The 14,621-nt window shown below is 36.3% G+C and overlaps 1 protein-coding gene across 2 annotated transcripts in view; it reads left to right on the forward strand.

Annotated features, from left to right (window-relative positions):
• Nucleotides 1–14,621, forward strand: part of LOC310870930 (electrogenic aspartate/glutamate antiporter SLC25A12, mitochondrial-like) — a 38,594-nt gene that overhangs the window by 15,040 nt on the left and 8,933 nt on the right. For both annotated transcript variants that reach the window (XM_083782309.1, XM_083782310.1), the window contains exons 8-12: nucleotides 1,340–1,418; nucleotides 1,797–1,955; nucleotides 3,128–3,180; nucleotides 3,671–3,748; nucleotides 4,112–4,252. In XM_083782309.1, coding sequence (XP_083638435.1) covers nucleotides 1,340–1,418; nucleotides 1,797–1,955; nucleotides 3,128–3,180; nucleotides 3,671–3,748; nucleotides 4,112–4,252 — 510 coding nt within the window. The remainder of the gene's footprint in view (nucleotides 1–1,339; nucleotides 1,419–1,796; nucleotides 1,956–3,127; nucleotides 3,181–3,670; nucleotides 3,749–4,111; nucleotides 4,253–14,621) is intronic.

The following is a 14,621-nucleotide window of genomic DNA, read 5'->3' on the forward strand; positions in this document are numbered from 1 at the left end:
AAAGTCACCCCATTTTGTGTTGCCTAGAACTGGAGGTCTGACAAAAAACAGTAACAATATGAAGTAAGTACAGCTTTGTGATGTCACTGAGATGTACTTGTTACTGTTACTAATTTATTTCAGACCTCCAGTTCTAGGCAACACAGAATGGGGTGACTTTTTATTATTATTTCCACAACAGCTATATTAATGACAGTAAAATGTTGAAAATGAGTGGTATCCTGTAGTCACTATTCATTGATTCACTGGGATACCAAAAAACATAAAAAAAAAGGTTTCTCGCTGTTCTCGGGTTGAATATTGATATGCGAATAAAATGTGATTAATCTAGATTAATTAATCGCAAAGCCTCTGATTAATTAGATTAATTTTTTTAATCAAGTCCCAGCTCTAGTTTAATCATTTTTTTCATATTTACATGTCAATTTCAGCTTTGACACTTATTTCAGACATGCTCTAGTATGTGAAGAGTCTGCCTGTGCTATTAACTCATTTTGAAAAAAAAAAAAAAAAAAAAAGGTTTTCTCCTCTGGAATGTCTCTCAGTCAAATCTGGTCACAAATGTTCTCAGCTTTGGTTTGTACATTATGTCCTGTGACCATTTGTTCTGAAATAAACTATAAAGTGTGTCTTTAACCGTGGAGATGTTTACAACACTCAAAAACAGGTGTCTAATATTGAGGTGTCAATACCCTGTCTCTCCACTAGGTGCTCAGGGCTCCGAAACAGGTGTGTGAATGAATGAATGATTTTTTTTTTCGTGTCCACTAAGGGGTGCTATAGTGTAATATTGAGGTGTCATACCCCTGTCTCTCCACTAAGGGGTGCTATAGTGTAATATTAAGGTGTCATACCCCTGTCTCTCCACTAAGAGGTGCTATAGTGTAATATTGAGGTGTCATATCCCTGTCTCTCCACTAAGAGGTGCTATAGTGTAATATTGAGGTGTCATATCCCTGTCTCTCCACTAAGAGGTGCTATAGTGTAATATTGAGGTGCTATAGTGTAATATTGAGGTGTCATACCCCTGTCTCTCCACCAGGAGGTGCTATAGTGTAATATTGAGGTGTCATACCCCTGTCTCTCCACTAAGAGGTGCTATAGTGTAATATTGAGGTGTCATATCCCTGTCTCTCCACTAAGAGGTGCTATAGTGTAATATTGAGGTGTCATACCCCTGTCTCTCCACTAAGAGGTGCTATAGTGTAATATTGAGGTGTCATACCCCTGTCTCTCCACTAAGAGGTGCTATAGTGTAATATTGAGGTGTCATACCCCTGTCTCTCCACCAGGAGGTGCTATAGTGTAATATTGAGGTGTCATACCCCTGTCTTTCCAGCAGGGGGACTCGTCCAGGTCGGTGTTGCTCCAGGCGGGAGAGTCGGCGTATCGCTTCACCCTGGGAGCCGTCGCTGGAGGTAACGACCAATCAGACGAGAGTTCACTATGAAACCCTATGAAGCACCTCCCCTTAGTTGGTCACCCGCGGCCTCCATATATGGTCACGCCTCGTGACATCATGCCTCCATATATGGTCACGCCTCGTGACATCATGCCTCCATATATGGTCACGCCTCGTGACATCATGCCTCCATATATGGTCACGCCTCGTGACATCACGCCTCCATATATGATGTTATATATTGTCTTATGTATTATGTCTCATATATATTGACTTGTTTTTTTATGACATCGTCGTAACCTTCTAAAAACTGTGTGTGTGTGTGTGTGTGTGTGTGTGTGTGTGTGTGTGTGTGTGTGTGTGTGTGCGTGCGTGCGTGCGTGTGTGTGTGCAGCCACGGGCGCCACAGCGGTGTATCCCATCGACCTGGTGAAGACGCGCATGCAGAACCAGAGGTCAACGGGGTCGTTCGTCGGAGAGCTGATGTACAAGAACAGCTTCGACTGCGCCAAGAAGGTGCTGCGCTACGAGGGAGCCTTCGGCTTCTACAGAGGTAGGACGCTACGCTAAGCTATGCTACGCTAAGCTAAGCTAAGCTACGAGGGAGCCTTCGGCTTCTACAGAGGTAGGACGCTACGCTATGCTACGCTAAGCTATGCTAAGCTACGAGGGAGCCTTCGGCTTCTACAGAGTGCTGTAGAATGCTCTAACGTGGGAGTGGAATCTGTCTCCCTCTAGTGGGCGGGAGCTGTGATTTTACGATCACGTGATTTCCTCGTTCCTGGTTTCAATGAGACTCAAACGGTGACTCATAGGTTAGCGAAGAGCGCCAACTAGCCTAAACACTAAAAACACGACTCCAACGCAATAACGTTTTTGTATCCTCTTATGTAGCTGTTGTACACAAGATGGAACAATAAAGTTTTACTGTTACACAAGATGGAACAATAAAGTTGTACTGTTACACAATATGGAACAATAAAGTTTTACTGTTACACAATATGGAACAATAAAGTTTTTCTGTTAAACAAGATGGAACAATAAAGTTTTACTGTTACACAAGATGGAACAATAAAGTACAACATTGAACCTTGAACAAAATATATAAAATAAAAATATATAAAATAAAAATATATAATACAAATGATGAAATAAAATAATATAAAATAAACTTATTTCATCAAAGTTCCCATTTTATTCTGTGCTTGTTATACACGCTGTGAGCTTGTAGATCTGTTATACACACTGTGAGCTTGTAGATCTGTTATACACGTTGTGAGCTTGTAGATCTGTTATGCACGTTGTGAGCTTGTAGATCTGTTTTACACGCTGTGAGCTTGTAGATCTGTTATACACGTTGTGAGCTTGTAGATCTGTTATGCACGTTGTGAGCTTGTAGATCTGTTATACACGCTGTGAGCTTGTAGATCTGTTATACACGCTGTGAGCTTGTAGATCTGTTATACACGCTGTGAGCTTGTAGATCTGTTATACACGCTGTGAGCTTGTAGATCTGTTATACACGTTGTGAGCTTGTAGATCTGTTATACACGCTGTGAGCTTGTAGATCTGTTATACACGTTGTGAGCTTGTAGATCTGTTATACACGCTGTGAGCTTGTAGATCATTGTTGAATCTGGACATTTTGAAGACAGAATGAACTGGATTAAACTGGATTAAATTGTAAGGATAAATGCTGATGTAATGTCCCATGATGCATTGCAGGTCTGGTTCCTCAGCTTATAGGCGTGGCTCCAGAGAAAGCCATCAAACTGACCGTGAGTCACGCGCACGCACGCACGCACGCACACGCACGCATTATTTTTTTATCCTTTATTTACCCAGGGAATTAGCTGAGCTCATTTTCAGCAACGCCCTGCACATAGAAACACACACACACACACACACACACGCACAAGCCCAGAAAATGTTCGGACATCAATTTACAATTTAGGCATTTAGCAGACGCTCTTAATCCAGAGCGACATCGAAGCGACATCGAAGTGTAATATGAAATGTATGAATCTAACTGTGTGTGTGTGTGTGTGTGTGTGTGTGTGTGTGTGTGTGTGTGTGTGTGTGTGTGTGTGTGTGTGTGTGTGCGCGTGTGCGTGTGTGTGTGTGTGTGTGTGTGTGTGTGTGTGTGTGTGTCTGTGTGCGTGTGTGTGTGTGTGCGTGTGTCTGTGTGCGTGTGTGTGTGTGTGTGTGTGTGTGTCTGTGTGCGTGTGTGTGTGTGTCTGTGTGCGTGTGTGTGTGTGCGCACGACAGGTAAACGACTTCGTCAGAGACAAATTCACCACCAAAGACGGAATCCCACTGTTTGCCGAAGTGATGTCAGGAGCGTGTGTAAGTCTGGAGACTTCTAATAACATATAGGGATGCATTTATGTAGCGCCTTTATCCCAGTTCAGTAACATGTTGTTCAGAGTTACTGTTAGCTGACTGTGTTCAGCATTAACCCATTCTGGGGCGGGAACCCTTTTTGGTGTTAGCATCATGTTATGCTTTAGCTATTTAAAAATAGCAGATCTACAAGTTCTACGAGCTTGTAGGTCTGCTATTTTTGAAAACTGTCAGGATTTAAGACATTTTTTTAATCTGATCTCAGGTCAAAATGCTTTAAAGAACCACCATTCCTCTGTGTGTTAGGATCTGATCTCAGGTCAGAATGGGTTAATGTTATTGTGATTATAACCCCCCCCCCCCCAGGCTGGCGGATCCCAGGTGATCTTCACCAACCCTCTGGAGATCGTGAAGATCCGCCTCCAGGTGGCAGGAGAGATCACCACCGGACCCAGAGTCTCTGCGCTCAACGTGGTCAGAGACCTGGGCTTCTTTGGCCTCTATAAGGTGAGACAGACAGGCAGGCAGACAGACAGACAGGCAGGCAGTCTCTGCTCTCAACGTGGTCAGAGACCTGGGCTTCTTTGGGCTTTATAAGGTGAGACAGGCAGACAGACAGGCAGGCAGACAGGCAGGCAGACAGGCAGGCAGGCAGGCAGGCAGGCAGACAGGCAGACAGGCAGACAGGCAGGCAGGCAGACAGGCAGACAGGCAGGCAGGCAGAGTCTCTGCTCTCAACGTGGTCAGAGACCTGGGCTTCTTTGGGCTGTATAAGGTAAATCACCACCGGACCCAGAGTCTCTGCTCTCAACGTGGTCAGAGACCTGGGCTTCTTTGGGCTGTATAAGGTAGATCACCACCAGACAGACAGTCAGACAGACAGACAGACAGGCAGGCAGGCAGGCAGGCAGACAGGCAGCGTGGTCAGAGACCTGGGCTTCTTTGGGCTGTATAAGGTATCCAAATCCAATCGAAATTGACGTTCGATACAGTGTTCGATGCAGTGTATCGAAATCACCAGCCCGACTCGCGATATTCATTTGACGATGCTATTCTCATTCTCATTTGTTATTAGTCAAATAAAAGTGACAGAGAGTGTTTTTCTTTACAAATCAAAACATTAGCATAAATTAATGATCTGTGCTGCAAGATGCAGGAGGTTTGACAAAATATCCATTGAATCGTATCGAATGGAATCGTGACCTTAACATCGAAAGTTTAATTGAATCGTGGATTAGGCGAATCGTGACAGCCCTACTAGTTTGACACGTCACATGCTACTTAAAGAAATTAGGAAATGTTTGCCTTATATTGGTTGTTGGTACCCCAACTTTCAGCAGCTGTCACAAAGTTTCCCAAGGGAGTTGGGTTGGAACACATGTGTCTGTGATAGTAGACACCTTCATGAACACATTTATATGTGATAGTAGACACCTTTATGAACACATTTATATGTGATAGTAGACACCTTCATGAACACATTTATATGTCATAGTAGACACCTTCATGAACACATTTATATGTGATAGTAGACACCTTCATGAACACATTTATATGTGATAGTAGACACCTTTATGAACACATTTATATGTGATAGTAGACACCTTCATGAACACATTTATATGTCATAGTAGACACCTTCATGAACACATTTATATGTCATAGTAGACACCTTTATGAACACATTTATATGTCATAGTAGACACCTTTATGAACACATTTATATGTGATAGTAGACACCTTCATGAACACATTTATATGTCATAGTAGACACCTTCATGAACACATTTATATGTGATAGTAGACACCTTCATGAACACATTTATATGTGATAGTAGACACCTTCATGAACACATTTATATGTGATAGTAGACACCTTTATGAACACATTTATATGTGATAGTAGACACCTTCATGAACACATTTATATGTGATAGTAGACACCTTCATGAACACATTTATATGTCATAGTAGACACCTTCATGAACACATTTATATGTGATAGTAGACACCTTCATGAACACATTTATATGTGATAGTAGACACTTTCATGAACACATTTATATGTGATAGTAGACACCTTCATGAACACATTTATATGTCATAACACCTTCATGAACACATTTATATGTGCATAGTAGACACCTTTCATGAACACATTTATATGTGATAGTAGACACCTTCATGAAACACATTTATATGTGATAGTAGACACCTTCTATGAACACATTTATATGTGATAGTAGACACCTTCATGAACACATTTATATGTGATAGTAGACACCTTAATGAACACATTTATATGTGATAGTAGACACCTTCATGAACACATTTATATGTGATAGTAGACACCTTTATGAACACATTTATATGTCATAGTAGACACCTTCATGGAACACATTTATATGTGATAGTAGACACCTTCATGAACACATTTATATGTGATAGTAGACACCTTCATGAACACATTTATATGTCATAGTAGACACCTTCATGAACACATTTATATGTGATAGTAGACACCTTCATGAACACATTTATATGTCATAGTAGACACCTTCATGAACACATTTATATGTCATAGTAGACACCTTCATGAACACATTTATATGTCATAGTAGACACCTTCATGAACACATTTATATGTCATAGTAGACACCTTCATGAACACATTTATATGTCATAGTAGACACCTTCATGAACACATTTATATGTCATAGTAGACACCTTCATGAACACATTTATATGTCATAGTAGACACCTTCATGAACACATTTATATGTCATAGTAGACACCTTCATGAACACATTTATATGTCATAGTAGACACCTTCATGAACACATTTATATGTGATAGTAGACACCTTCATGAACACATTTATATGTGATAGTAGACACCTTCATGAACACATTTATATGTCATAGTAGACACCTTCATGAACACATTTATATGTGATAGTAGACACCTTCATGAACACATTTATATGTGATAGTAGACACCTTCATGAACACATTTATATGTGATAGTAGACACCTTCATGAACACATTTATATGTGATAGTAGACACCTTCATGAACACATTTATATGTCATAGTAGACACCTTCATGAACACATTTATATGTGATAGTAGACACCTTATGAACACATTTATATGTGCATAGTAGACACCTTCATGAACACATTTATATGTGATAGTAGACACCTTCATGAACACATTTATATGTCATAGTAGACACCTTCATGAACACATTTATATGTCATAGTAGACACCTTCATGAACACATTTATATGTCATAGTAGACACCTTCATGAACACATTTATATGTGATAGTAGACACCTTCATGAACACATTTATATGTCATAGTAGACACCTTCATGAACACATTTATATGTGATAGTAGACACCTTCATGAACACATTTATATGTCATAGTAGACACCTTCATGAACACATTTATATGTGATAGTAGACACCTTCATGAACACATTTATATGTGATAGTAGACACCTTCATGAACACATTTATATGTGATAGTAGACACCTTCATGAACACATTTATATGTGATAGTAGACACCTTCATGAACACATTTATATGTGATAGTAGACACCTTCATGAACACATTTATATGTGATAGTAGACACCTTCATGAACACATTTATATGTCATAGTAGACACCTTCATGAACACATTTATATGTCATAGTAGACACCTTCATGAACACATTTATATGTCATAGTAGACACCTTCATGAACACATTTATATGTCATAGTAGACACCTTCATGAACACATTTATATGTCATAGTAGACACCTTCATGAACACATTTATATGTGATAGTAGACACCTTCATGAACACATTTATATGTCATAGTAGACACCTTCATGAACACATTTATATGTGATAGTAGACACCTTCATGAACACATTTATATGTGATAGTAGACACCTTCATGAACACATTTATATGTGATAGTAGACACCTTCATGAACACATTTATATGTCATAGTAGACACCTTCATGAACACATTTATATGTGATAGTAGACACCTTCATGAACACATTTATATGTCATAGTAGACACCTTCATGAACACATTTATATGTGATAGTAGACACCTTCATGAACACATTTATATGTGATAGTAGACACCTTCATGAACACATTTATATGTGATAGTAGACACCTTCATGAACACATTTATATGTGATAGTAGACACCTTCATGAACACATTTATATGTCATAGTAGACACCTTCATGAACACATTTATATGTCATAGTAGACACCTTCATGAACACATTTATATGTGATAGTAGACACCTTCATGAACACATTTATATGTGATAGTAGACACCTTCATGAACACATTTATATGTGATAGTAGACACCTTCATGAACACATTTATATGTGATAGTAGACACCTTCATGAACACATTTATATGTGATAGTAGACACCTTCATGAACACATTTATATGTGATAGTAGACACCTTCATGAACACATTTATATGTGATAGTAGACACCTTCATGAACACATTTATATGTGATAGTAGACACCTTCATGAACACATTTATATGTGATAGTAGACACCTTCATGAACACATTTATATGTGATAGTAGACACCTTCATGAACACATTTATATGTGATAGTAGACACCTTCATGAACACATTTATATGTGATAGTAGACACCTTCATGAACACATTTATATGTGATAGTAGACACCTTCATGAACACATTTATATGTCATAGTAGACACCTTCATGAACACATTTATATGTGATAGTAGACACCTTCATGAACACATTTATATGTGATAGTAGACACCTTCATGAACACATTTATATGTGATAGTAGACACCTTCATGAACACATTTATATGTGATAGTAGACACCTTCATGAACACATTTATATGTGATAGTAGACACCTTCATGAACACATTTATATGTCATAGTAGACACCTTCATGAACACATTTATATGTCATAGTAGACACCTTCATGAACACATTTATATGTCATAGTAGACACCTTCATGAACACATTTATATGTGATAGTAGACACCTTCATGAACACATTTATATGTCATAGTAGACACCTTCATGAACACATTTATATGTGATAGTAGACACCTTCATGAACACATTTATATGTCATAGTAGACACCTTCATGAACACATTTATATGTCATAGTAGACACCTTCATGAACACATTTATATGTGATAGTAGACACCTTCATGAACACATTTATATGTGATAGTAGACACCTTCATGAACACATTTATATGTGATAGTAGACACCTTCATGAACACATTTATATGTCATAGTAGACACCTTCATGAACACATTTATATGTGATAGTAGACACCTTCATGAACACATTTATATGTGATAGTAGACACCTTCATGAACACATTTATATGTGATAGTAGACACCTTCATGAACACATTTATATGTCATAGTAGACACCTTCATGAACACATTTATATGTGATAGTAGACACCTTCATGAACACATTTATATGTGATAGTAGACACCTTCATGAACACATTTATATGTGATAGTAGACACCTTCATGAACACATTTATATGTCATAGTAGACACCTTCATGAACACATTTATATGTCATAGTAGACACCTTCATGAACACATTTATATGTGATAGTAGACACCTTCATGAACACATTTATATGTCATAGTAGACACCTTCATGAACACATTTATATGTCATAGTAGACACCTTCATGAACACATTTATATGTCATAGTAGACACCTTCATGAACACATTTATATGTCATAGTAGACACCTTCATGAACACATTTATATGTGATAGTAGACACCTTCATGAACACATTTATATGTGATAGTAGACACCTTCATGAACACATTTATATGTCATAGTAGACACCTTCATGAACACATTTATATGTGATAGTAGACACCTTCATGAACACATTTATATGTCATAGTAGACACCTTCATGAACACATTTATATGTGATAGTAGACACCTTCATGAACACATTTATATGTCATAGTAGACACCTTCATGAACACATTTATATGTCATAGTAGACACCTTCATGAACACATTTATATGTCATAGTAGACACCTTCATGAACACATTTATATGTGATAGTAGACACCTTCATGAACACATTTATATGTGATAGTAGACACCTTCATGAACACATTTATATGTGATAGTAGACACCTTCATGAACACATTTATATGTCATAGTAGACACCTTCATGAACACATTTATATGTCATAGTAGACACCTTCATGAACACATTTATATGTCATAGTAGACACCTTCATGAACACATTTATATGTCATAGTAGACACCTTCATGAACACATTTATATGTGATAGTAGACACCTTCATGAACACATTTATATGTGATAGTAGACACCTTCATGAACACATTTATATGTCATAGTAGACACCTTCATGAACACATTTATATGTCATAGTAGACACCTTCATGAACACATTTATATGTGATAGTAGACACCTTCATGAACACATTTATATGTCATAGTAGACACCTTCATGAACACATTTATATGTGATAGTAGACACCTTCATGAACACATTTATATGTGATAGTAGACACCTTCATGAACACATTTATATGTCATAGTAGACACCTTTATGAACACATTTATATGTCATAGTAGACACCTTCATGAACACATTTATATGTGATAGTAGACACCTTCATGAACACATTTATATGTCATAGTAGACACCTTCATGAACACATTTATATGTGATAGTAGACACCTTCATGAACACATTTATATGTGATAGTAGACACCTTCATGAACACATTTATATGTGATAGTAGACACCTTCATGAACACATTTATATGTCATAGTAGACACCTTCATGAACACATTTATATGTGATAGTAGACACCTTCATGAACACATTTATATGTGATAGTAGACACCTTCATGAACACATTTATATGTCATAGTAGACACCTTCATGAACACATTTATATGTCATAGTAGACACCTTCATGAACACATTTATATGTCATAGTAGACACCTTCATGAACACATTTATATGTGATAGTAGACACCTTCATGAACACATTTATATGTGATAGTAGACACCTTCATGAACACATTTATATGTGATAGTAGACACCTTCATGAACACATTTATATGTCATAGTAGACACCTTCATGAACACATTTATATGTCATAGTAGACACCTTCATGAACACATTTATATGTCATAGTAGACACCTTCATGAACACATTTATATGTCATAGTAGACACCTTCATGAACACATTTATATGTCATAGTAGACACCTTCATGAACACATTTATATGTGATAGTAGACACCTTCATGAACACATTTATATGTGATAGTAGACACCTTCATGAACACATTTATATGTCATAGTAGACACCTTCATGAACACATTTATATGTCATAGTAGACACCTTCATGAACACATTTATATGTCATAGTAGACACCTTCATGAACACATTTATATGTCATAGTAGACACCTTCATGAACACATTTATATGTCATAGTAGACACCTTCATGAACACATTTATATGTCATAGTAGACACCTTCATGAACACATTTATATGTGATAGTAGACACCTTCATGAACACATTTATATGTGATAGTAGACACCTTCATGAACACATTTATATGTCATAGTAGACACCTTTATGAACACATTTATATGTCATAGTAGACACCTTCATGAACACATTTATATGTCATAGTAGACACCTTCATGAACACATTTATATGTCATAGTAGACACCTTCATGAACACATTTATATGTGATAGTAGACACCTTCATGAACACATTTATATGTGATAGTAGACACCTTCATGAACACATTTATATGTCATAGTAGACACCTTCATGAACACATTTATATGTCATAGTAGACACCTTCATGAACACATTTATATGTGATAGTAGACACCTTCATGAACACATTTATATGTGATAGTAGACACCTTCATGAACACATTTATATGTGATAGTAGACACCTTCATGAACACATTTATATGTCATAGTAGACACCTTCATGAACACATTTATATGTCATAGTAGACACCTTCATGAACACATTTATATGTGATAGTAGACACCTTCATGAACACATTTATATGTGATAGTAGACACCTTCATGAACACATTTATATGTCATAGTAGACACCTTCATGAACACATTTATATGTGATAGTAGACACCTTCATGAACACATTTATATGTCATAGTAGACACCTTCATGAACACATTTATATGTGATAGTAGACACCTTCATGAACACATTTATATGTGATAGTAGACACCTTCATGAACACATTTATATGTCATAGTAGACACCTTCATGAACACATTTATATGTGATAGTAGACACCTTCATGAACACATTTATATGTGATAGTAGACACCTTCATGAACACATTTATATGTCATAGTAGACACCTTCATGAACACATTTATATGTCATAGTAGACACCTTCATGAACACATTTATATGTGATAGTAGACACCTTCATGAACACATTTATATGTCATAGTAGACACCTTCATGAACACATTTATATGTGATAGTAGACACCTTCATGAACACATTTATATGTGATAGTAGACACCTTCATGAACACATTTATATGTCATAGTAGACACCTTCATGAACACATTTATATGTCATAGTAGACACCTTCATGAACACATTTATATGTGATAGTAGACACCTTCATGAACACATTTATATGTCATAGTAGACACCTTCATGAACACATTTATATGTCATAGTAGACACCTTCATGAACACATTTATATGTGATAGTAGACACCTTCATGAACACATTTATATGTGATAGTAGACACCTTCATGAACACATTTATATGTCATAGTAGACACCTTATGAACACATTTATATGTGATAGTAGACACCTTCATGAACACATTTATATGTGATAGTAGACACCTTCATGAACACATTTATATGTGATAGTAGACACCTTCATGAACACATTTATATGTGATAGTAGACACCTTCATGAACACATTTATATGTCATAGTAGACACCTTATGAACACATTTATATGTCATAGTAGACACCTTCATGAACACATTTATATGTCATAGTAGACACCTTCATGAACACATTTATATGTGATAGTAGACACCTTCATGAACACATTTATATGTGATAGTAGACACCTTCATGAACACATTTATATGTCATAGTAGACACCTTCATGAACACATTTATATGTCATAGTAGACACCTTCATGAACACATTTATATGTCATAGTAGACACCTTCATGAACACATTTATATGTCATAGTAGACACCTTCATGAACACATTTATATGTGATAGTAGACACCTTCATGAACACATTTATATGTGATAGTAGACACCTTCATGAACACATTTATATGTCATAGTAGACACCTTCATGAACACATTTATATGTGATAGTAGACACCTTCATGAACACATTTATATGTGATAGTAGACACCTTCATGAACACATTTATATGTCATAGTAGACACCTTCATGAACACATTTATATGTCATAGTAGACACCTTCATGAACACATTTATATGTGATAGTAGACACCTTCATGAACACATTTATATGTGATAGTAGACACCTTCATGAACACATTTATATGTCATAGTAGACACCTTCATGAACACATTTATATGTGATAGTAGACACCTTCATGAACACATTTATATGTGATAGTAGACACCTTCATGAACACATTTATATGTGATAGTAGACACCTTCATGAACACATTTATATGTCATAGTAGACACCTTCATGAACACATTTATATGTCATAGTAGACACCTTCATGAACACATTTATATGTGATAGTAGACACCTTCATGAACACATTTATATGTCATAGTAGACACCTTCATGAACACATTTATATGTGATAGTAGACACCTTCATGAACACATTTATATGTGATAGTAGACACCTTCATGAACACATTTATATGTCATAGTAGACACCTTCATGAACACATTTATATGTCATAGTAGACACCTTCATGAACACATTTATATGTCATAGTAGACACCTTCATGAACACATTTATATGTGATAGTAGACACCTTCATGAACACATTTATATGTCATAGTAGACACCTTCATGAACACATTTATATGTCATAGTAGACACCTTCATGAACACATTTATATGTGATAGTAGACACCTTCATGAACACATTTATATGTGATAGTAGACACCTTCATGAACACATTTATATGTGATAGTAGACACCTTCATGAACACATTTATATGTCATAGTAGACACCTTCATGAACACATTTATATGTCATAGTAGACACCTTCATGAACACATTTATATGTGATAGTAGACACCTTCATGAACACATTTATATGTGATAGTAGACACCTTCATGAACACATTTATATGTGATAGTAGACACCTTCATGAACACATTTATATGTGATAGTAGACACCTTCATGAACACATTTATATGTCATAGTAGACACCTTCATGAACACATTTATATGTGATAGTAGACACCTTCATGAACACATTTATATGTGATAGTAGACACCTTCATGAACACATTTATATGTGATAGTAGACACCTTCATGAACACATTTATATGTGATAGTAGACACCTTCATGAACACATTTATATGTCATAGTAGACACCTTCATGAACACATTTATATGTCATAGTAGACACCTTCATGAACACATTTATATGTGATAGTAGACACCTTCATGAACACATTTATATGTCATAGTAGACACCTTCATGAACACATTTATATGTGAT

This window comes from Protomyctophum parallelum (assembly GCF_964188405.1).
Source record: "Protomyctophum parallelum genome assembly, chromosome: 14".
NCBI lineage: Eukaryota > Metazoa > Chordata > Actinopteri > Myctophiformes > Myctophidae > Protomyctophum > Protomyctophum parallelum.